General features: G+C 37.7%; 1 protein-coding gene across 1 annotated transcript in view; it reads right to left on the reverse strand.

Annotated features, from left to right (window-relative positions):
- Positions 1-16,549: 16,549 nt before the first annotated feature.
- PALMD (palmdelphin) overlaps positions 16,550-25,640 on the reverse strand; it is a 50,967-nt gene continuing 41,876 nt past the window's right edge. The window contains exons 4-8 of the mRNA XM_047726934.1: positions 24,568-24,682; positions 24,399-24,432; positions 24,168-24,281; positions 21,577-22,668; positions 16,550-16,910 (exon numbers count right to left, since the gene is read on the reverse strand). Coding sequence (XP_047582890.1) covers positions 16,867-16,910; positions 21,577-22,668; positions 24,168-24,281; positions 24,399-24,432; positions 24,568-24,682 — 1,399 coding nt within the window. The 3' untranslated portion in view covers positions 16,550-16,866. The remainder of the gene's footprint in view (positions 16,911-21,576; positions 22,669-24,167; positions 24,282-24,398; positions 24,433-24,567; positions 24,683-25,640) is intronic.

Genomic DNA, 25,640 nt, shown 5'->3' on the forward strand with positions numbered 1-25,640 from the left:
CTGTCTGATTGTCTTACAGTTTCTGCTTGGTCCAAGGACCTAATTTACATTTGGTGTAAATAATATCCTTGTCTGTGTATTCTACATCTTTAGTGGGGTAAAACGATGTGAAGTTTCAGTTTTGTTCCTTATATAAGTGTTTATCGTACATAGCTTAGGGTTGAGATGTGAATCTTCTGTGTTTGTGTTCTATGAGTGCCAGGCTATTTACAGTTTAAACTTTCCTTTTAAGTAGTTTCATTAAAAACATTTTTTTAATATAGAAAATTAAATGCGTACTAAAATATTTTCCTCTAGGTTTTAATTATAAGGGGCTTAAAGGTTAATAAATTACTTTTTAAATTATTAGCCAGCAAATAAACTTCTTTTAAATAAATTATAATCTGTATATGCAAAGAAGACTTCCTTTGTTTCTTCTTTCTTTTTCATTTTTATTTATTTATTGCCTTTTAAAAAAAATAACATATAATGTAGTATTTTGCTTCAGGGGTACAGGTCTGTGAATCATCCGTCTTGTACAGTTCACAGCACTCACCATAGCACATATCCTTCCCAGTGTCCATAACCTAGCCACCCCATCCCTTCCTGCCCCCTCTCCCCCAAACCCTCAGTTTGTTTCCTGAGATTAAGAGTCTCTTATGGTTTGTCTCCTTCCCTGGTCTCACCTTTTTTCATTTTTTCCCTCCCTTCTGCCCATGACCCCTCCCCCCCTCATCCTGCCTCTCAAATTCCTCATATCAGAGAGATCATATGATAATTGTCTTTCTCTGATTGACTTATTTCGCTTAGCATAATACCTTCTAGTTCATCCATATGGTTGCAAGTGGCAAGATTTTGTTTTTTGATGGCTGCATAGTACGCCACATCTTCTTTATCCATTCATCTGTTGAAGGGCATCTAGGTTCTTTCCATAGTTTGGCTAGTGTGGATATTGCTGCTATAAACATTCAGGTACACATGCCTTTTCAGATCACTACGTTTGTATCTTTAGGGTAAATACCCACTAGTGTGATTGCTGGGTTGTAGGGTAGCTCTATTTTCAACTTTTTGAGGAGTCTCCATACTGTTTTCCAGAGTGGCTGCACCAACTCGCATTCCCATCAACAGTGTAGGAGGGTTTCCCCTTTCTCTGCATCCTCGCCAACATCTGTCCTTCCTTGACTGGTTTATTTGAGCCATTCTGACTGGTGTGAGGTGGTATCTCACTGTGGTTTTGATTTGTATTTCCCTGATGCCAAGTGGTATTGAGCACTTTTTCATGTGTCTGTTGGCCATCTAGATGTCTTCTTTGCAGAAATGTCTGTTCATGTCTTCTCCCATTTCTTGGTTGGATTATTTGTTCTTTGGGTGTTGATTTTGATAAATTCTTTATAGATTTTGGGTCCTAGCCCTTTATCTGATATGACATTTGCAAGTATCTTCTTCCATTCTGTCGGTTGTCTTTTGGTTTTATTGACTGTTTCCTTTGCTGTGCAAAAGCTTTTGATCTTGATGAAGTCCCAATAGTTCATTTTTGCTCTTGCTTCCTTTGCCTTTGGCGATGTTTCTAGGAAGAAGTTGCTGTGGGTGAGTCAAAGAGGTTGCGGCCTATGTTCTCAAAGATTTTGATGGATTCCTGTCTTACATTGAGGTCCATGCATTTTGAGTTTTTTTTGTGTGTGGTGTAAGGAAATGGTCCAGTTTCATTCTTCTGCATGTGGCTGTCCAATTTTCCCAGCACCATTTGCTAAAGAGACTGTCTTTTTTTCATTGGACATTCTTTCTTGCTTTGTCGAGGATTAGTTGAACATAGAGTTGTGGGTCCATTTCTAGGCTCTCTATTCTGTTCCATTGATCTATGTGTCTGTTTTTGTGCCAGTACCATACTGTCTTGATGATTACAGCTTTGTAATAGAGCTTGAAATCTAGAATTGTGATGCTGCCTACTTTGCTTTTCTTTTTCAACATTCCTCTGGCTATTCAGGATCTTTTCTGGTTCCATATAGATTTTAGGATTATTTGTTCCATTTCTTTGAAAAATGTTGATGATATTTTGATAAGGATTTCATTAAATGTGTAGATTACTTTTGGTAGCATAGACATATTTACAACATTTGTTCTTCCAGTCCATGAGCATGGAACATTTTTCCATTTCTTTGTGTCTTACTCAATTTCTTTCATGAGTACTTTATAGTTTTCTGAGTACAGATTCTTTGCCTCTTTGGTTAGGTTTAATCCTAGGTATTGTATGGTTTTGGTGCAATTGTAAATGGGATCGACTCTTTAATTTCCTGTTCTTCTGTCTTGCTCTTGATGTATAGACCTGCAACTGATTTCTGTGCATTGATTTTATATCCTAACACTTTACTGAATTCCTGTATGAGTTCTAGCAGTTTTAGAGTGGAGTCTCTTGGGTTTTTCTCATAAAGTATCATATCATCTGCAAAGACTGAGAGTTTGACTTCTTCTTTGCCGATTCAGATGACTTTTTTCTTTTTGTTGCCTGATTGCTAAAGCTAGGAGTTCTAGTACTATGTTGAATAGCAGTGGTGATAGTGGACATCCCTGCTGTGTTCCTGACCTTAGGGGATAAGCTCTCAGTTTTTCCCCCATTGAGAATGATACTCACTGTGGGTTTTTCTTAGATGGGTTTGATGATATTGAGGTATGTATCTTCTATCTCTACACTTTGAAGAGTTTTGATCAAGTTCGAGTTGGATCTTTGATCAAGAAAGGATGCTGTACTGTGTCAAATGCTTTTTCAGCATCTATTGAGAATATCATATGGTTCTTGTTCTTTCTTTTATTAATGTATTATATCACATTGATTGATTTGTGGATGTTGAACCAACTTTGCAGCCTTGGAATAAATCCCACTTGGTCGTGGGATGTACTGTTGGATCCTATTGGCTAGTATTTTGATGAGAATTTCAGTATTCTTGTTCATCAAGGATATTGGTCTGTAATTCTCCTTTTTGGTGGGATCTTTGTCTGGTTTTGGGATCAAGGTAATGCTGGCTTCATAAAATGAGTTTGGAAGTTTTCCTTCCATTTCTATGTTTTGGAACAGTTTCAGGAGAATAGGTGTTAATTCTTCTTTATACATTTGGTAGAATTCCCCTGGGAAGCCGTCTGGCCCTGGGCTCTTGTTTGTTGGGAGATTTTTGATGACTGCTTTAATCTTCTTACTGATTATGGGTCTGTTCATGTTTTCTATTTCTTCCTGGTTCAGTTTTGGTAGTTTATATGTCTCTAGGAATGGATCCATTTCTTCCAGTCATATTTGCTGGCATATAGTTGCTCATAATATGTTCTTATAATTGTATTTCTTTGGTGTTGGTTGTGATCTCTCCTCTTTCGTTCATGGTTTTTATTTGTTTGGGTTCTTTCTCTTTTCTTTTTGATAAATCTGGGCAGGGGTTTATCAATCTTACTAATTCTTTCAAAGAACTAGCTCCTAGTTTCGTTGATTTGTTCCATTGTTCTTTTGGTTTCTATTTCATTGATTTCTGGTCTGATCTTTATTATCTTCTCTTGCTGGGTTTAGGCTTTCTTTGCTCTTTCTCTAGGTCCTTTACGTGCAGGGTTAGGTTGTGTACTTGAGACCTTTCTTGTTTCTTGAGAAAGGCTTGTATTGCTATACATGTTCCTCTCAGGACTGCCTTTGCTGCATCCCAAAGATTTTGAAGAGTTGTGTTTTCATTTTCATTTGTTTCCATGAATTTTTTCAATTCTTCTTTAATTTCCTGGTTGACCCATTCATTCTTTAGTCGGATGCTCTTTAACCCCCATGTATTTGAGTTCTTTCCATTTTTCCTCTTTTGATTGAGTTCTAGTTTCAGAGCATTGTGGTCTGAAAATATGCAGGGAATGATCCCAATTTTATGGTACTGGTTGAGACCTGATTTGTTATCCTGGGTGTGATCTATTCTGGAGAATGTTCCATGTGCACTAGAGAAGAAAGTGTATTCTGTTGCTTTGGGATGGAATGTTCTGAATATATCTGTGATGTCGATCTGGTCCAATGTGTCATTTAAGGCCTTTATTTCCTTGTTGATCTTTTGTTTAGATGATCTGTCCATTTCAGTGAGGGAGGTGTTAAAGTCTCCTACTATTATTGTATTATTGTTGATGTATTTCTTTGATTTTTGTTATTTTGTTTTGTTTTTTAAAGATTTTATTTATTTATTTGACAGAGATCACAAGTAGGCAGAGAGGAAGGCAGAGAGAGAGAGGAGGAAGCAGGCTCCCTGCTGAGGAAAGAGCCTGATGTGGGGCTCAATCCCAGGGCCCTGGGATCATGACCTGAACTGAAGGCAGAGGTCTTAACCCACTGAACCACCCAGGCACCCCTGATTTTTATTATTAATTGCTTTATATAAGTGGCTTCTCCCATGTTAGCGGCATAGATGTTTAAAATTGTTAGATCTTCTTGTTGGACAGATCATTTATATATGATTTAGTGTCCTTCTTCATCAACTAGTATAGTCTTTGGGTTAAATAATCTAATTTATCTGATATAGGGATTGCTACCCTGGCTTTCTTTTGATGTCCATTAGCATGGTAAATTGTTTTACACTCCCTCACTTTAAATCTGGAGGTGTCTTTGGGTCTAAAATGAGTTTCTTGCAGACAGCATATTGATGGGTCTTGTTTTTTAATCCATTCTGAAACCCTGTTTCTTTTGATTGGGGTATCTAGCCCATTTACATTCAGAGTAACTTGAAAGATACGAATTTAGTGCCATTGTATTGCCTGTAAGGTGGTTGTTACTGTATATTGTCTCGATTCCTTTCTGGTCTGCTACTTTTAGGTTTTCTCTTTGCTTAGAGGACCCCTTTCAATATTTCCTGTAGGGCTGGTTTGGTGTTTGCAAATCTTTTAGTTTTTGTTTGTCCTGGAAGCATTTTATCTCTCCTTGTATTTTCAGTGACTGTGTAACTGGATATAATATTCTTGGCTGCATATTTTTTTGTTTAGTGCTCTGAATATATCATGCCAGTCCTTTCTGCCCTGCCAGGTCTCTGTGGATAGGTCTGCTGCCAATCTTTCTACCACCATATGATACAGACCTCTTGTCCAGAGCTGCTTTCAGGATTTTCTCTTTGTTACTGAGACTTGTAAGTTTTACTATTAGATGACAGGGTGTTCACATATTTTTATTGATTTTGAGGGGGAATTCTCTTAGACTGGTGAATGAGATAGCACCACACACTTGATTTTGGTTGTATTTTGGTCTGTTAGAAAAAACTTCTTCCCAAAATTTTAAAGAAAGAATATCTTATATATCCAGAAATAAGGGGAAACATGATAAAGAGATGGAATATGATTGTAAAGATAAAAATTAAAAAAGATTCTAAAAATGGAATTAATAAGAAGTTGGTTGAAAAAAGAAAAAAAGGAAAGAATGTGATCAGGCTGGAGACTAGAACAAAGCCATGCACTAGATTTAGGGTATATTTTGATCTGTTAGAAGAAACTGTATCCCAAAATTTTAAAGAAAGAAAAACCTATATGTATACACAAAATAAGGTTAAATACAATGAAAGGATAGAATATGACTATAACAATGAAAATTTAAAAAGACTTTTAGGGGCATCTGGGTGGCTGAGTGGGTTAATGCCTCTGCCTTTGGCTCAGGTCAAGATCCCAGGGTCCTTGGATCAAGCCCCGCATTGGACTCTCTGCTCAGCAGGGAGCCTGCTTCCCCCTCTCTCTATGCCTGCCTCTCTGCCTACTTGTGATCACTATCTGTCAAATAAATAAATAAAATCTTAAAAAAAAAAGACTTTTTAAAAAAGGTATTGATAAGATAAAATAGATGAAAAACATTAAAATAAGAAAGAGGACAAATTTCAAAAATAGAATAAGAAAAAATAAAATTAAAAAAATTTAACTTTGAAGGACTAAGGAATCATGGGAAAATAGCCATGAATTCTATGTGTTGCTTTCCCCTAGTTCTGAAGTTCCATATTTCTGAGTGATCTATTTCTCAGAAATCGATTATTTCTCATACAATCTGTGATCGTTTTTCTCACTGATTGGTCTTGGATAGATGTTCTTGCTAATCTTTTGGGGGGGAGGGGCCAATTGCCATGATTCTCAAATGTCTTTGCCCGAGGTGGAATTGCATCACACTTGTTTGCCTGAGGCGGAATTGCACGCCCTTCCCAGGGTCTAGGCTAAGTAATCTGCTCATGTTAGCTCTCTGTGGCTTTTTGTTTCCTGAATGCTTTCCGTACAGCTTTGGAGGTTGGAAATGACAATGGCAGCCTCCTAATCTCCACATGGAGGAGCCGAGAGCTTGGCACCGCACTCCTCAGTGTGCCCTTGGAGAAAAGCAGTCAGTCCCTCCCATCTCCCTGGTCTCTGGCTGCACTCCAAGCTCACCCAGCCTGTGACTGAGCACTTCTGTCTCTGGTGCATAGTCCCATTTGGAGTGTCCAAACCCAGCAGATTCCTGCCTCCAGAGGAGGAAGATAAGTCTCCCCACTTGTGGGGTCCCTGCTTGAAGAGCAGTGGCCCAACTGTGCTATGGATCACAGTCTAAAATAACCCCGAGATGAGAGCCCACTCCTCAGCTCCGTCTTTGCAGCTGGCTTCCTGGTTCCGATACCTGGGAGCTCTGCCACCCTGAGACACCCCCAGTCTTTCTGTGACCCCAAGGGACCTGAGACCACACTGTCCCCATGAGGGCTCCACCCACCCACTTAGCCTCTGGAGTGACATGTCCCTCAGTGAAGCAGATTTCTAAAAGTTCTGATTTTGTGCTCTGTTGCTCCACTGCTTGCGTGGAGCCAGCCCCTCCACCCGCAATCTATTTTCCCATACGTCTCCTCAGATTCACTTCTCCACACATCCTACCTCCCAGAAAGTGGTTGCTTTTTTGTTCCTAGAATTAATGCTCTAATTCTCTTTGATTTCCTGTTAGGTTTGTAGCTGTTCAGAATGGTTCGATTCTATCTAGCTGAGCTCCCAACAATATTTAGATTTCCTACTCTGCCATCTTGCCATCTTGCTCCTCCCTCAAAGAAAACTTCCTTTAAGGGGAAAATGAACCTTGGTATGTTTGGTTTTCAAATACATGAAGTTATGGGATTTCTAGTGCTGAGGCCAAGATATTTTAACTTTTTCTTTTCCCTGATTCACTGTTGGCACTATTTTGCTGTATCATCAGTTGATATACAGAGTTGTTTAAAAAGTCTTTCTTATTTAGTCTTGATAGAGACACCATTTTATTAATATCAAATTATGATTTTTCTGCTTATGAATGGTTGATATCCACAGATTGAAAAGTGTTTATTCTTCACTCTTATCATGATTCTTATTTTTGTAATAAACAATTTTTTAAAAACTTCCCTTAATAGGAGTGATTATAAAATGAAATGTCTTTAGATTTTCAGCAGTGTTGCCCTCAGTGATCAAAATCATAAGTTTTCTTCCTAAAGATGATTTCCTCTATAAAATAAAAATAAGTGGTTGGGTTAGCATTCACAGCTGAGGTTATTTTTTGCTTTTATTATTTTCTCCTCTGTGGAAATGAATCTTAAGGGTGTAGGTAGCCTATGGCATAAGTTATCAAATAAATGAATCAAATTCACTTTAGTGCTTACTTGGTTTCAATCAGGATTTTGGCTGTAATGTGTGGGAAGTGATATTCATCCCTTCCACATCCTGCCTCAGTCCAGGATGCAGTGAAAAAAGACAGTGCTGACTGGCAGTCAATGCCAACTAGGAAGCTCTAGGGGCACATGCAGCTTTTGGCTGAAATTTTATTTATCTCTATGTTCTGGTAAAGCAGGAAAAAAAAAAAGGAACAAATGCCCTTGTTTAAGATAATCCATTATAGATGGGAATGAAAGAGAGGATTCTTCACTCTTCTCAGATTTGATTAGGATACACACTGTTCCTATCCATATCCTGCTTCTTCCTCCTTGCCTAGTACCCAAGCTTGTCTGCACCCAGGTCCCAGATGGTCACCATGATGCCTGGAATGCCCATTGTGTTTCTCTCTTTCTAGCAAAAACTGGTTTATCAAGTTCTGTCTCAAGATCTGACTTGTCCCTGGGGCCTCTCTGTCTCTCCCTTCCACGTAGGTCCCTCCTGGCCATCCTTATAAGTGGTATGGTATTGGGCTAGGAGGCAGCTGATCCTTTCAATTAAAAAGGTTTGGGAGTGGGGTGCCTGGGTGGCTTAGTTGCTTAAGAGCCTGCCTTCAGCTCAGGTCATGATCTCGAGGTCCTGGGACTGATCCTGTGGTGGGCTCCCTGCTCAGTGGGGAGTCTGCTTTTCCCTCTCCCTTGGCCTCCCTCCCCGACACCAGCTCATGTGCTGTCTCTCTCAAATAAATGAAATCTTTAAAAAAATAAAAGTAAAAAGGACCAGGAGTTTGGGAATGGAATTGGAAGATCTGTGTATGCATGTTTATATTATAAGCTGCCTGTCCTTGGGCAAATGAGTTATATCTTCTCTGAACCTGGTTCCTTCATCTGTAAAGCCCTCCTCACAGGGCAGTTGTGAGGAATGAATGAAGTAATTCTAGCAGAAGGTGCTTTGCACATGTTATTGATGATGTTAGTGCTGTTTGATTACAGTGTTAAACTTTAGTCATTTTTACATATAAAATGTGTATTTTTGTTTTATAAAAACTCTTGATTTTCACCTTCAAAACATTATGGTCAGTGAAATGCCAGGCATAAATGGACAACCAGGCTGTGATTTTATTTATTTGAAGTACCAAGACTTGTCAGATTAATGGAGAAGAAAGTAGAATGTTGATTACCAGGGGCTGAGGAACAGGAGGGAATGTTTAACAGAGTATCTGTTTGAGATGTTGAAATAGTTCTGGAGATTGGTCATGGCTATGCTTGCATAATACTGAATGTATTTGATGCAATGAATTGTACACTTAAAAATGGTTAAAATGGTAAACATTGTGTTATGTATATTTTTAACACAATAAAAAAAAACAAAACAAAATAAGAAATTTGGTGTTCATAGCAGCACTGGTCACAATAGCCAAATGGTGGAGAGAATGCTATAAAAAAAGAGAATGTTAAAAAAAAAAAAGAGAGAATATCATCAGCCATAGAAAGGAATAAGGTACTACTACATGCTATAATGTGGATAAACCTTCAAAATATCATACTAAGTGAAAGAAGTCAGATGTAAAAGGTCACATATCATGATCCCACTTGTATGAAATATCCAAAATAAGTAAATTCATAGAGACAGCAGAATGGTGGTTGCCATAGTCTTGAGGGTAGGGGAGGAGGGAATGAGTAATTGCATATCAGGAATAAGATTTTATTTTGGAGTGATGAAAATGTTTTGGAGATAGAGGTGATAGTTGTACAACATTGTGAATGTGAGAAATGCCACTAAATTGTCCACTATAAAGTGGTTATTTTATGTTGTTTGACTATCACCTCAGTGAAACAAATACTTATTCTGTTACTGCTTTTGGATTATACCTTTGGGTGGAAAGATCTTGGGGTTTTGCTGGCCCTAAACTTGGTATCAGCTTCATTATTTCATTATCAGAGAAGTTAATGTAATTTTATATTATGCCTGGTTATATTCCTCTAGTTTAGGGGAGAAAAGTTCCTAGGACATAACCTTTAAAAGTATTTATTCTTCATATGATGTCTTATTCGTGTGTAAAAGAAATTGTTATTGTACTCTGGGTTTCCTGTAAGGACCTAAACACATTTTCTGATTTGTAATCAGATTCTTGGTACAAGAATTTCCTGAACCCATACACTTTAAACATGTACTGCCAATAATGGCTGATAATGCCGATAATGGCTGAGTGAGATCCTGCCAAGCTGACTCTCCTCCAGAAAACTAGTATAAACTTCAACAGAGTAGCTACTTGAAGTTCCCAGGAATGAACAGAAGTGGGAGGATGCTGGTGAGGAGTCAACAGCCAGAGAAGGCAAATGGCTTAGGGTGCCCTGTTTTCAAAATTTTTAAGCTCTGGGGAGTTGTAATCAATGGTGTGTGGTGCTGGGTGGTGGGGGACCTACAGTGCTTCTGGCATAGGAAACCAGAAGACTGATGGCTGGGCCAACTACCATTGTCAGGGGGTGGGGCGAGGTGATCTTGGAAAGAAAATATGAGAGAGGGGATCCCAACTCAAATTTGCCCAAAGCTCTGGTTGACCCTTGAATGTGTTCACATGTGTGAAGCAAACAAAGCAGTTTAGAGCAAAGAAAAAAAGTTGACCTGAAATTGGAGCTGTAACACAAGAAACAGAGTTAGCCTTCTAATCCAGTTAATTGGAAAAGTTAACTGCTTCATTTCCAAAGAAACAGCATTCATTGGAGAAAGATAAGAGAATCCAGTGTTTTTTTAAGAAGATATATTTGAGAGAGAGAGAAAACGTGTGTGAGTGGGGAGAGTCAGAAGGAGAGGGAGAAGGAGAGAAGCAGACTCACCTCTCAGCATAGAGCCCACATGGGGCTCGATCCCATGATCCATGAGATCACAACCTGAGCTGAAACCATGAGTCATATGCTTAGCCGACTGAGCCACCCAGGTGCCCTGAGAATCTGGTATTTTCATAATGTAATATTTTATGCTGTACAGATGATAATCCAAAATTACCTAATATAAGAAGAACCAGGAAATTCTGACCCATTCTCCAAAGTAAAGGTTGGCTAACTTTTTCACTGAAGGGCTTGATAGCTAATATTTTAGGCTTTATAGACTACATATGGTCTCTGTAGAATACACATATGTGTATTTTTTTTTTTCCATCAATTCTTCAAAAATTTGAGAAACCATTTTTAGCTCGAGGGCCATACAAAAACATACACAAAAGAGGGTGTGGGATGGATTTGCCCTATGGGCTATAGTTTTTCAACCCATGCTTTAAAGAAAGAATAATTAATCAAAACTAACCTTTGAGATTTCTTAGATGATTAGATTAAAAAATAAAGATTTTAAAGCATCTATTATAACTATTCTCAATGATGTAAAAGAATATATGCTTACTATAAATAAAAAAGAGGCATAGAAATAGAAACAATACAAAAGAATCATATAGAAATTGGAGAGCTGAAAAAATAAAACCATTTGAAAAATTCCCTGGAGAAAATTAATATCAGAATGGAGACAGAAAAAAAGAACCTATGAACTTGAAGACAGATCAATGGATATTGTCTAATCTTTTAAGAGAAGAAGGAAAAAAATTTGGAAAACAATTGAACAGGAGTCTCAGGGACTTGTTAAATAACATCTTTAGGTGTTATCTAAGAAGGAGAGGAAAATCTGAGGAGAAAATGACCAGAAAATTCCCAAATTTGCTAAAAAGCTTAACTTTACTGACTCATGAAGTAGGAAAACAACTTAAGCAAATAAATAAATAAGTAAATAAATAAAATTTAAAAAAATAAAATTATATATATATGCATATACACACACATAAAGGCAGTCATGTTTTAAAAATTATAGTCAAGCTTTTGAAAGTAAAAAAATATGAGAAAAAGGAGGAATTATATACAGAGAAATAATGATTTAATACCTGACTTCTTATAGGAATATGTAGAGGCCAGAGAAAGTGGAATAACATCTTTAAAGTGCTGAAAAAAATCATCAAGAATTCTACCTAGAAAAGAAAAAAAAAAAAAACCTTCAAAAATGAGGGCAGTGTGGGGGGTCTGGGTGGCTCATTCAGTGGTTAGTATGTGCCTTTAGTTAAAGTCATGATCTCAGAGTCCTGGGATTGAGCCCAACACTGGTTTCCCTGCTCAGTGGAGAGCCTGCTTTTCCCTCTCCCTCTGCCCAACCCTCTTCCCCCTACCCTGCTTGTGCTTGTGCTCTTTCTCTATTTACCTATCTCAAATAAATAAATAAAATATTTTTTTAAAAAAGAATGAGGGCAAAATGGTGACATTTTTGGGTGAAACACATCTAAGAGAATTTGTTGCTAGCACATATGAACTATAAGAGAAATGCAAAAGGAAGTTTTGCAGTCTAAAGAGAAGTGATACCAAATGGGAGCATGGATGGAATGAGGAGCCCTCAAAATGATAAACAATTGTAAATATAAAATCTTTTTTGGATTTTTCCCATTTCAATTCTTTATAATAAATATGTCTGTTTAAAACAAGTAAATAAAAAAGCCTACATTGTTTCATGGGACTTATAATATAGGTGAATGTACTACATACAACAATTTAGTATTAAGGATGGGAAGGGGTAATGGACCTAAATAGTTGCAAAATGTTTGCATTTTATTTAAAGTTACAGTGTTAGTTCTCAGTAACTTCTAAGTTCTAATGTAGAAATTAAGAATGTATATTGTAATTCCTAGAGAAAAAAAATAAGACTTATATAAAAAAGCCAAAAGAAGAATTAACATGGAATTCTAAAATTATTTAAATAACTTAGAAAGGCAAGAAAGGAAAAATAAAGGAGGAAAAACAGAAGGGAGAGAGAACAAATAATTAAACGGTAGGCCAAAATTCAACTGTATTAATATTACATTAAATATTAGTGGATTAAATACTCCAATTAAAGGGCAGAGGATGTCAGACTGATTTAAAATAAAAGGGAAAACTCATGATGTGCCTTAAATATAGTCAGATAGTTTGAAAGCGAATGAAAAAAGGTATACCATGAAATATTAAGCACAAGAAGGCTGCAATATCTGTATTTATGGTAGATAACTTCATTTCCAGCCAAGAGTATTATCAGAGATAAAAGGAGACCTTTCTTAATGACTAAAACATTCATTTATCAAGAATACATTGCAGTCATAAGTATGTATGTTCCTACCAGCAGACTTAAAAATGCATGAAGAAAAAGTACACAGAATTAAAGAGAAGCACTCATTCATGATATAAAACACCCAAAAAATATGAAATAAAAGGGAATTTCTCAATGTTAAAGTTATCTGAGAAACACTATAGCTAACATCATACTCAATGGTGAATGACTAAACATTTTCCTTCTAAGATCAGGAATAAGATAAGACAAACACATTAGCCATTTTGCATCTCCATGGTATTGGAGGCTTAAGCAAGGGCAATCAGGCAAGAAAAAGATATAAAAGGTATCCAGATTGTAAAGGAAGAAGTAAATCTATCACTTTTTATGGATGAATAATCTCATATATAGAAAATTCTAAGGAGGGGCACCTGGGTGGCTCAGTGGGTTAAAGCCTCTGCCTTTGGCTCAGGTCATGATCCCAGGGTCCTGGGATGGAGCCCCGCATTGGGATCTCTGCTCAGCAGGGAGCCTGCTTCCTTCTCTCTCTCTCTCTCTCTCTCTCTGCCTGCCCCTCTGCCTACTTGTGATCTCTGTCAGATAAATAAATAAAATCTTAAAAAAAAATTCCAAGGAATCCAGTAACTACTAGAACAAATGAATTCAAGAAGGTTGCAGTTGCAGGATGCCAAATTAATGTGTAAAAATCAATTGCATTTCCAAACACAAGTGATGAACAATCTGAAAGTGAAATTAAGGAGACAATTCCATTTACAATAGCATCAAAAAGAGTACAATAGGAATAAATCCCAGTAAATGCAAGACTGTTAAATTGAAATCTGCAAAACGTTGTTGAAAGAAACTAAAGATCTGATGAAATGGAAAGACATTTCATATTGAAAAACATTTATGGGCATACATAAAAGGCATACAGGAGCCACCTTAAATGGCCCAAACTGAAAAAAATTTGAGCAGCAAATTGTGTTGATTTAGATTATAACTCAAGTGTAAAGTAAACATTCATGATTGTTTTGATTTAATGATTGAAAAAATAAATAGGGAAAATAGGCAAATCTCTTGTGCAAAGGAATTTGATTTGAAATAATTTATATAGGTACTCTGCCTTCAAGGAGAAGGAGCTTAACTCCATACTCCCTTAAGTGTAGGCTGTATATGGTGATTTCCTTCCAAAGCCTACAGTTGGAAGGGGATAAAATAATAATTTTACAATGGAGCAACCTGACAAACACATTAGCCAGGAGACCAAGGCCAATATTACCAGTAATAAGTTGTTGATATTATGTATCCTTGATATGATGCAATGAAAATGTCACTCTACCTCCGACAATTTGCAACAGAGGGACATCCTGCAAAATATCTGACCAGTAATTTTCAAATTTTCAAGGTTATCAAAAACAAGAAAAAATCTAAGAGGAGCATAAGTAGACATGACAAATAAAAGTAATGTTTTCTGTGTGGGATCCTGGAACAACAACAAAAAAGGATATTAGGTAAAAACTAAAGAAATTTGAATAAACTATGGGACTTAGTAATGTATCATTACTAGTTCATTTGATTATAACAAGTGTACCATACTAATAAAGAAATTAGTCATAGGGGAAACTGGGTGTGCAGTATATGGAAACTCTGTATTATCTTCTCAATCTTTCTGTTAATCTAAAAAAAAAAATCTAAAATTGTTCTTAAAAGTAATGTCTAATGTAGTTAGCTGTGGATATAATGATTCTTGAGAGTGTGTGTCTCCTCTTTTGGGGGAGAGGGTGAAGTCTTTGTATAAAAGATAGCAGCATCTTATTAGATGGAAGCAGAGTTGTTTTTCAGTTTCTCGAATGGTAAAATGTATGTGGAAGTATAAATATGGAAGCTGGGTTAGAAAAATGGGTGGACTATGGTAGTTTAATGCTTCATCTTTATCTTCATCATTTAATGCTTCATCTCCAAATGCATCCTTTGCCCTGTTTCATGATCTTGACCCTGTAAACAGCTCTCCTTTGCCTATTGATGCAACGTTAGGCTTTGCCGATAGAGGGTGCTGGAAGTACGCTGTGAGGCAAGAGCCGCAAGAAGGCACCTCATTTTCTGGTTTTCCTTTCTTCACTGAGCGCAGGAATCAGTGAATTGGTGTGTGGGAGATAATACAGTTTCACTTCGGGAAGACTGGGTGGCTTGGTCGGTTAAGCCGCTGCGTTTGGCTCAGGTCAAGATCCCAGGGTTCTGGGATGGAGTCCCGCCTGGGGCTCCTTGCTGGGTTGGGAGCCTGCTTCTCTCTCTACCTGCTCTGCCTGCCGCTCCCCCTGCTTGTGCTCTCTCTCTGACAAATAAATAAATAAAATCTTAAAAAAAAAAAAAAACCAAAAACTTAAAAAACAAAACAAAACGGGGCACCTTGGTGGCTCAGTGGGTTAAAGCCTCTGCCTTCCGCTCAGGTCATGGTCCCACGGTTCTGGAATCGAGCCCCACATCGGGCTCTCTGCTCAGCGGGGAACCTGCTTCCTCCTCTCTCTCTGCCTGCCTCCTTGCTTACTTGCGATCTCTATCTGTCAAATAAATAAATAAAATCTTAAAAAAAAAAAACAAACCCCAAAAAACCCAACTTTCACTTCTGCCTCCCTGACTGGCCTTCCCCCCCCCTTCCACCCCAGGGCAGACCACATCTTTTCCTTCCCGAACCATTCATTTATTCATTCATTTATTGATCACTTACTAGGTGCCAGGCAGTGTTCTAATAAACATTTGTGTACACACAATCAAAACTAAAAGCCAATGCTTTAATCACAAGGATGGCAGAGCTACAAAAGAATGTGCAATTTTTCAAGTCACTTATGCTAAAAAGTCAGAGCCATGAAAGGGAAGGAGTGGGACCACTGGACCTGGGGTAGGGGAATTTGTGTCAAAGTGTCTCTGAAATTTGAACCTCCAGATTTCCCGGATTTCAGGCCAGCAGAGAGAGGAGCTCTCTCATGCTAGAGAACAGCTGCCCTTGCAAATAATTCACCTGAGATTGATGCTTGGCAGGGTTAAGCTTGTCCTCATCAGGATCTGCTTCTTTGACCTCTCATTGCCTCCACACCAGTAACCAAGGTAAGGTCTCATTATAGTTTCACCAGAGAAATTCAGTTTCTGCCCTGAGAGGAAACAGACTATTCACTGAAGGACTTGCGGTTTCTGAGTAATATGTACTGGCATGATCCAGGGGAAGGTGTGTGAGGATGGATTTTGAGAGTGTTGGGTGGAGAGGACAGTATAATAAGGTAGAGTAGGAGAGAATTGGCATGAGAATATTCTTCAAATCAGGATTTAACATCTTGGCAAGAACACTTAGGAATGAGACGCTGTACGCATTCCTACTAAGTTTTAATATTAGGCTTCAAACATGTTTATAAGGATTGGTCAAACATAGACTAGATTTGTATTCTTTGAGAATATGGGAAGTTCTCCATCTAATAGCCTTAGGTCATAATCAGTCATTGCAGCATGGAGTTCACACTGAACCAAATGAAAGAAAAGATAATATTTCAAGAAGAATCAATGTGTCAGTTATCATGGACAAAAGTCATGAACACTATCAAGATACTACAAACCTAGGCCCAAAATATGAGGTTAATTATTGCATGCACCTTTGGGATGGATGCAAAGAGTTTGAAGTCTCTATCAAATAAACTGGTCCTTAGCAGGAGGGTGCAGTTGTCTTAATGCCTTGTAGATTTGGGAAACTATGTTTACTTGTTAGGGTGGAAGATGAATATTTCTGTAATGAGGTTGCAATGGCTTCCTATGATCTTTCAATCTTTGTATTAGCAAAACTACCATGTCAGTTAAGAGACTATAGTCAGGCTATTTTAAATAACTTTATTCTTAAATTTAACACACTCTTATTAGAAATGCTTTGGTATTAATACAATAAAAATATGCTGGTTTCTCCCCCGCACTGAATTGTGTCAAGTAACTGGAAAAGTTAAGTATTTGTTCTCCCTAGCTTTTTGGGGATTTTTTCACAAATGATGACTACTGCTTATTCACATGGCTTAATATGGCTATAATTATAATTTTTGGAGTCTCAGGAAAAAAGAAACAAAATACCGAGAAGAGAAGTCGGCAAACGTTTCTTAGTTTCTTCTTCAAAGGATGTTTAGGTAGATGATGATACACCTCTCAGATAACTTTTTTCCCCAGTTTCGCCATTCTCATCCTTAAAGCTGAAAATTTAAAGAACAATAGAGAGTTATAAAAGGAGAGCTTTAGTTTTCACTCTAAATGACCATTTCACAGAATGCAGGAAAGTTTGAAACATACCTCAGATGATTTTATCCAACAATGTGAGCATTGTTTTAGTAGCACAAAAAGATAGTAGAAATAATAAGCTATGGTTAACTAGGGCTGAAGCAGGTTCAGAACTAGAAGGAACCTATTTCTATAAAGATTAGAAAAATTAGTAGGGCAAACATAGCATAGGTTGAGTAAGTATAGGATTAGTGTGCAATTGCACTATTAGCCTTAGACACATTCCTATACATCAATGACCATGTTCTGTTCCTATTTCTGAGCTTTGTACTACTAAAAATAAAAAAGGCATTGACATAAACTTTAATTCATGGTTATCATTTAAGTCATCAAACTTGGTTATCCCGGGGGCTCCATCCTTGGATATAGAATGATAAAAACATTTTTCTTTGTGAGTGAAAAAATGTGAACCCAGTTAATAAGAGCTGGAGTGATTATAAAATTATGTCTTCATCAGGTATACTTTCAAATGACAATATATCTTTTGAGCATATGCCACTGCTAATGATAAATATGATGTAGAAACCATTTTTTAAAACATAGATTTAGAATTTGTAATACTCCTCCAATGTTCTGGTATCATGCGCTTAATACTTAGGGTATCATAGGGGCGCCTGGGTGGCTCAGTGGGTTAAAGCCTCTGCCTTTGGCTCAGGTCATGATCCCAGGGTCCTGGGATGGAGCCCCGCATCGGGCTCTCTGCTCAGCAGGGAGCCTGCTTCCGCCTCTCTCTCTGCCTGCCTCTCTGCCTCACAAGTAGTGATCTCTGTCTGTCAAATAAATAAATAAAATCTTAAAAAAAAAAATTCTTAGGATATCATAGTATAGCTGTCTGGGTCATGTTCCAAAAGTTGAAAGATGTTTTCAAGGCACTGATCATTGTATTCATGTGTAAATATGGCTGAAGAGCCAGCTGTTTAACTGATTGCAAGATTTCATTTAATGAAAAAAAAATAATAAAAAAAGGGAAGGCTCTTTCTCTCATTTTCCAGCCATTTAATTAGTTGTCTATTAACAAATGAAATGATCTCATCTCTGAGGTGCTCTTTTTCATAAATATGAAAAGGGATGGGGGATCCAATACTGTAACAAGACTATGATTGTTGGTTGTTGTTGTTGTTATTCTACTTATATGAAATATTTTCATTTAAATGAAGTCAAGGAGCATTATTTCCTCTGGAATCTTATGGGGAATGGTCATTTCTAACGTCAGGGTCAAGAATATTTCCTTGAATTTAGGGCCAGCTGAGAGAATGTCCTTTACTCTGTAGCCAGGAGGATGGTCTTTGTTGCTGGGAGATGTTGGATGGTGGAGCCTGAGGAGAGGACTATACTTCCACAGCAGGAGGTGAACTGAAGGCAAAAGGCAAGGCTTTATGTTTTCTACTCTTGGATTTTATGGACCTCCACCTTGGTCATGCCAAAAATGAGAGCGGGGGAAAGTCCATTTTAAGAGACTTTTTAAAGGTCTCTCTCTCTCTCTTTTTTTAAAGATTTTATTTATTTATCTGATAGAGATCACAAGCAGCAGAGAGAGAGAGGAAGAAGCAGGCTCCCTGAGAGCCTGATGCGGGGCTTGATCCCAGGACCCTGGGATCATGACCCGAGCTGAAGGAAGAGGCTTTAACCCACTGAGCCACCCTGGCGCCCCTTAAAGGTCTCTTTTAAGGCAGTTATTCCTTACAGTTATTCCTCAATTTGAGATTCAGTAAATCAGGCACAGCCTTTGTGCTATAGACAATTTGTTGAAGTTCTTCAAGGACATCCTAGTTGGTGCACATCCTCGGGAATGAGGGTGTGCAGTAGCTCACTGTCCAATTTCTTAAGGGAAGAAAATGAATTCTAGGATGTTAGAGTCTGCTATTTTTTTCTTTAGGCCTATGGCAGGTAGATGGTGTGAGTTTCAAGTAGAAGTTTGGGGCCTGAGCATGTTCGCAATGGGGAGGGGTGGCAGGTAAAAAAACCTGGGCCATCAGCTCTTCTTTATATTTCTGCTTTCTGCTCTTTTCTGATCTTCACCTCCTTCCCCCACAGCAATTCAGACACATAGTTTTGGCTGGTTGAACTTGGTGGAGGAGAGCTTGCCTCCTTACTCTCAGCATTCCTTGGCTCCTAATGATTGCCACAGGTTTGAAGTTTTAACACTAGTAGCATAGGAATCCCTTGGAGCTGAGGTTCCTTGCCTCTATCATCCTGAAATGCTGCAGATGTATCTAAGAGGGATGAATAGAGCTAGAAGGAATACAAGAGTAGGTTGGTGAGGAATAACTACCAAAGAAAGCCAGCTGCCTATATGGTGGGGATAGTAGTAAAATCCCAGTAAAGCTTACTGGGACCACTCATTGGTGGCTGTGCCCAGCCTTGAGCTATACTTTTGAAAATGACCCTGTTATATTTACATTAGCAGATGGACATAACTTTGCTGAATTTTCTTGTCATGTCTAAACCTGTTCAAAGGTTTTGATTAAGACATATGGACTTCCAGGCTCCACTTTTCAACCTCTTTCTTCCTTTTTTGTGCTCTTTTCCAAGTTCAAAATTGCTGTTATATAAGACTTTCATAACAACATTTACACTAAGAGACTTATTATGCCTACCAAGAATATTTTAGCAGGGGACCTAAAGCTTAGGTGAAGGAATTTATTGAAATGATGGATTTTCAAGTATCAAAAAGCATTTTTGGGGTGTTGGGGGAGACGCTTAACCTGCATGGTGCTTGTGGAATTGAACTGCACAGGTGGCTATCTGTTCTATGTATATGGATGCCTCCTGAGGCTGAGGGCATATGTCAATATGATACGCTTATTTAAAAAACCCCTTAGAAAAATATCAGCTCTGTAATCCATGCACTGAATTTGAAAACAGGATTGTAAAACAATATCATGATGGAAGGCAAAGAATTTGGAGCATTCTCTTTGTAATATGCTTTGATTGATAGTACCGAACTTTGTATTGTTACTTGGTCTGGAAAAGGTCTTCCTGTTTTCATTATTTTAGTTCAGTGGCATGATTGTGTTGTCTGGAAATGTTAGTCACTTCCTGTCTTTTTCTATGGGGTAAATGTGTTGACATGGGTAGGGGAGAAGGAATAAGGGCATTTGGTGGGAGGTGACTAACATCCAAGTTCAGAAATGGAAGGTTTTATGGTAGGTAATGTTATGCTCTTGACCATAATCAGTGTGATTTTCTTTTCTAAGTCTACTGTGTTGTTGTTTTAAAAATGAATTTAAGATGCGAAATTTGATCAGCAAACAAAATTCATTCTCAAAACGGAGAGGAACGTTTAGTTTTAGCAGGTTTTAATTGTGGAGACACATCACTCAACTATGAGGAAGATAACTGTGCACTTGCCAAGAGGTTAGAAATTCCTCAGATAATTATTTCAGTGTATGCCTAATTTAATTATCCAAAAGAATGGAAGAAGTCGATTTAATTATAATATTGGCAACCCCAAATTGAGCTTATGGATTGCAGAAGAAACCTTCCTGAACTGTGCAAGTACTTCCACACTTCTACAGAATTATCCAGTTTTGCTTGCTGAATTAGCTGAGTCTTGATATTTATTGCTATTTAACAAGAATCCTTCCATTAGAAACACTTAAAATTTACCATCCCATCCATTCATCCAGAATCTGTATGTCTGGATAATTTATGTTGGTCTTTAGCTAAGGTTAAGTACAGCTATTAGAATTGATTTTGTCAGAATCTTCTTTATTTTTTTTTTTGTAAGTGAGGAGTAGAATACAATATTCAAGTGGTAATAAGGAATTTAAACCAATGAGCTATCACTTTTGTAGAAAAAAGTGTTATTTTCCATTTAATGCTAAACAAGCTAGATAGCTATAAAACTATAGAGAACGAGAAATATGAGTATGTAGAAAATGGAAAAAACTGCTAAGTTCAGGAAGACTATGGAAAGATAAATGTTACAGATAATTAAAATAAATTGACATTCTGTTTTAAAATGTAGAAAAATTAAGGAAATAAAGTTAGTTTAACTTTAATAAAGTCAGTTTACTTTTAAAGCAACTTTAAACTACTTTCATAGCTTAAACTATGAAAGTACGGAGAAACAAGATATAGCAAAGTAATAAAATATCACACTGAAAATAAAATTTGTTTCTTGTTTTTTTCTTGCAAAATTAAGGCAACTTGTTAACTTAGGTAAGAAGTTTAAATAACAAAAATGTACAAACAATTAGCTGGCATCAGTTTCTGGTGGGAAAAGACATGATGTAGATGATCCAACATATTAATGATCCAAATACATTCACAAACAGTACCACACTGTGACAGAAGACAATTTCAAGTTTCTAAGGTCAATCCATTGATTACTATTACTATTGCACTATCCAAATAAGACAACAGTTGTTTTTTCATTTCTATCTTTCCAAGTGACTTAATCACTTTAGTTACAGTGACAATAATTCAGGTCATCATGAATTTAAAAAAACCCAAAAGCCTTAGCTTGTATTAGTCTATGAAGTGGTCAAAAAAGCTGAAAGCAAGAGGGTTTGTTAAGGCAAAAGGAAGATTGTCACATGATTAAACAGCAGTGGCAAGCCTTATCATTCTCATTACCTGTTAAGGATGGGTCCTCAGTCCCATCTCCAGCGATCTGAACGTCAAGTGGAGAATGAACTGGATTGCCTAAGCTTTCTTCTTGCTCTTTCCGGGATATGGAATTTTTGTGGGGAGATTTGTGGTTTGTGTTTTCATAGGGATTAACTTCTGCTCTCTTTCTAGGAAGCGGTGTTGGTGTGGCAGGTTGGTAAACCTGACTGTAGGGAGCTACGGGATGGTAGGATGGTTTCTCAGCATCCCCTTCACCCTCCTCCTCATCGTCAATCACAACCAGCTCGGCATGGATGATCCCGTCATACCCTGTCAGAAGCTTCTTTCCTTCTTCATTGTCTTCTGCCTGCTGATACCCCATGAAAATCATTGTCACAGGTTCTGAATCAGCCATATCAGAAGGCAGGGAATGAACGATATTATATCTAATATCTTCCTCATCCTCCTGGCAAGCAGGAGAAGAATCCTGGTGTTTTGACTTCCCAGCTAGGGCTTCACTGGGACTCAGTCTTGCCTCTGGAGAAGCCATATATTTGTCCTGGATCATGTTGGATTCTTCCCAAGGAGTCATCAGCCTCCTTTGTAGGGTGTGGGGCATCTCCTCAGCTTGTTGAGTCATTGATCGGGGTTGAGGTATGGGCCTAACGGGGCTGACATGTTTGAAGCTGTTGCCCCTCCCCTCTGAAAGCCCATTGTCCAGATTGTGTACGGATTCATTCATATCATTACCCAGTCCGTTAGCTTTCATCTTTATCCTTTCTTGAAAGTTTGGTCCAGGAGTTACCTTCTCCCTCTGTGGAGTCGTAGGCCTGCAGAATGGATTGGCATAGACAGGCTCGTGATACTCTGTTGGGGATTTAGAGTTTCTCTCTGAGGCTTGTCTCAAAAGTTCCTCCACCTCAACTGGGGCCAGGCCATCGGTGCCATTGTGCGCTGCACTGTGATTAGAGCTTACTGCATATACTGACTTTTGCCCATCATCGTAAACTTTTATTCCTGTACCTTTAAAGTCATCTGAGGGGAGAGGTATTGAAGACAGGACTGTGCTTTCTCCAGTTTTCAAGTCTTTTTCAACTTTAATTTCCATGGCATACAAAGCTGTTGAGAGAGAAATTTGATCTCTGATTTAGTTAAAATTTTCTCTTCAAAAGTATAGTCTGCTTTCACAGTGTGTTTTTATGCTAAGTATACTATTTGATATTCTTTTATGTGAGATGTTGGGTCTGTTTTTAAAACTTTTGATTGCATTAGTTGTATCATGGCCAACATGGTAATGACATAGGTCTTTATGCAACGATGCATGGGATGACTGAGAAATGGGATTGAAAAGCTGATTGGAAAAGAGAAGCTGATGATTCCAAACAGTAAGGATCAAAATATTATATACCAAAAAATATTCTATTTGTAAATAATAAATCCGACAAGACAGATTATACTCTTACATTATTCAATGGGAGGAATCAGACCTCTTTGTTGGGAGGAATATGTAGCACTAGGCATTGCAACAGGTAAAAGGCCTAGCACAGTGTATTTTATTAAGTTACATCCTTGCTCTGTGGGCCAGCAGCCCACTGAAATTACAGAGGAGTGTTCTAAAGTTTCCACAGCAGGGAGCTTGTTTAAATGTAGAACAGCTATTGAAGAGGGAGGAGGGAGGTAAGAATCACATGCTTCTCCTTCTGCCTTTTTTTTCCTGTTTCTTTCGCTCCAATTTTCAAGTAGGGGGGAAAATAGAGTGATATCAGCTGAACTGAAAACAACTGAACTGGAGAGCGCTGGGTAGTAGAGCTCTGCTGCATGGCCCAGGCAAATTCCTTATGACTGGCGTTTTAAGAGCTAATAGGAATCTGGGCCAAATGACAATGTGGCAGTGCTTACTTCCGTTGTGACCTCCCACCTCCCTTTCTGGACCCATCTCAGATTCCATACCTCCTCCTCAGTAGCCTGGTGGTTCTTGGCCTTCCCTAACTACCCAACTAAAACTGCAATCCACCTCCAAGAGGGCACAGATTACTGCTGTTCTATTCACTCCTGGACTCCTAGTGTAAGAACTGAGCTTGCCATGTAGTACATGGTCACGAAATTGTTGTTGAATATTTAAATGAATGACTGTTCCCTGCATGTGGAGTGTGGCTTCTTTTTCTAATCTAAACTTCAAAGGTTCCCTCCCTGCCCCCAGACAAGCCTTCATTTTGTCTGGAGGCTTTGAAGTATGTTTTATGAAAATCACTCCCACACGGGGGTAAATCATATCTAAAGTTTCCAAGGTGATATTTTTATTTTCATAAAGGATCTTAGTAATCCAAGAGAGTGTCTACTAGATGGAGTACTTGGGGAGAGAGATTTTTGAGCAGGGGAGCTATGCTTTTAAGAGTTTGTCTCTTTCAAGTCTTGGCCTTCTTTGTCTCTACCTTGTTTGCATAAATACTGTAACCCCTTTATCCCTACCAATGCAAGTGACTCAAATACCTCTTGGAACTTTGTAAAATGGACCATTGCTTTACCTGAAGCATCAGATGTCTTAGCAAGTTGCTAATATCTGACATTGTAAAATCTGAATTTGAGAACCTGTGTTTGGATACAGATTTTTCATATACCTTTTCTGTTTTGTTCATCATCTTCTATTCCTTCATTTCTGTCCTTCCTTAATCTGGAAGGCACATAGGATTTTGGAAGGTCAGGGATATTAGCATAGATGTCTTCAATTGACTCTGTAAAATTAATATTAATTCAAAATACATTTAGGATATATAATAATGAGAAAAATTTCTATGAGTTTATTTAAAAATGTCATAGTTAGCCATAGAATAGAATGCTTGGAAACATACCTTCTGATGTTTCTTCCTTTTCCATCTTCACAGACTATAAGAAAAAAGAATTCTCCATGATTAATACAGTTTAAAACATAAATTCTAAATGTGGATATAGTTTAAAGAATTATATACTATTTGTGGACTCATTCTGGGAGGAGCTCATAGTTTAAATGTTAATGCTCACCTTTATTATGTCTTCTGTTGTCCTCTCAACTGATTTTAGTTTCTTTAAAATTGCCTCTTCATTGGTTGAGATTTGGAGCTCAGCCTTTTCAAGATCTTGGATTTCTTTCTCAAGTCTGACAACAGAAAGATATGCTTTTCATTGCTTAAGGCAGTGCAAATGCAGAGTTCCCAAATATATTTTCTCCATATATACACTTTCCTTGGAATACTGCATGTAAATATCTGGGTACCTTTTAAGAACACAGCATCACACCAACCACCACATTTAGTACATATCAGGGATATAACACCTGACTTTGATTTAACAGTTTTTAATTCGAGTTAAAACAAAAAATTTTTCTGACAAAGGGAATTCTTAGGTAAAGTGTTTGAACCTTGCCTCATTTTCTTTATTGCAATTACTAATGTTATGTCCAAATAATTAGAGAAAGTTCTTTTAAAAGAGACTTAAGTTTAAAGTTGAACCAAAAGGAATGGTTCATTGGTAGTTATTATGTAGCTCACCAATTTTTCTTACCTAAGTCTCCATATAAATTATTTGGAGAAAGCATTATAATTACTTTTTTCTAACCAATCAACACTTTATAAGACTATAATATTTAGAATTAATTTAATAATCAAAATTATCACTTCAAAATCCTGAGTATCCTGTCACTGAAAACGACATCTCCTTTTAATTTTACAGTTTCCTAAGAATTGTGCCATATTATAATGAGTAGGGTAGAGAGATGAGAAATGGACAAAACCTAGGGTAGTGGACTTAGTTGCTGCTGTTTATAGAGACTACATTTTCTGGAGAAAAAAAAAAAAGGCACACATGGCCTGATGAAATGTAAGGGAACTTATAAGGACAAAGAAACAGACATTTGAAATTGGACTGTCGCAAACATTCTGAGCTGGAATCTTGACCAGAGTGCAGCTGCATATCTGATTCAAGTTAACATCGGGGTGTGTTGTCATGAATTCTGTCCTGTATAAAAACATACAGGCACTGGCACTCATGAAATTAGTAAGGCTGACCCTTGGCTACCACGACATATGCATAGTTTCTCAGCCAAATGCCCTAAACTC

The sequence above is a fragment of the Lutra lutra genome, chromosome 4 (assembly GCF_902655055.1).
Source record: "Lutra lutra chromosome 4, mLutLut1.2, whole genome shotgun sequence".
Taxonomy (NCBI): Eukaryota; Metazoa; Chordata; class Mammalia; order Carnivora; family Mustelidae; genus Lutra; species Lutra lutra.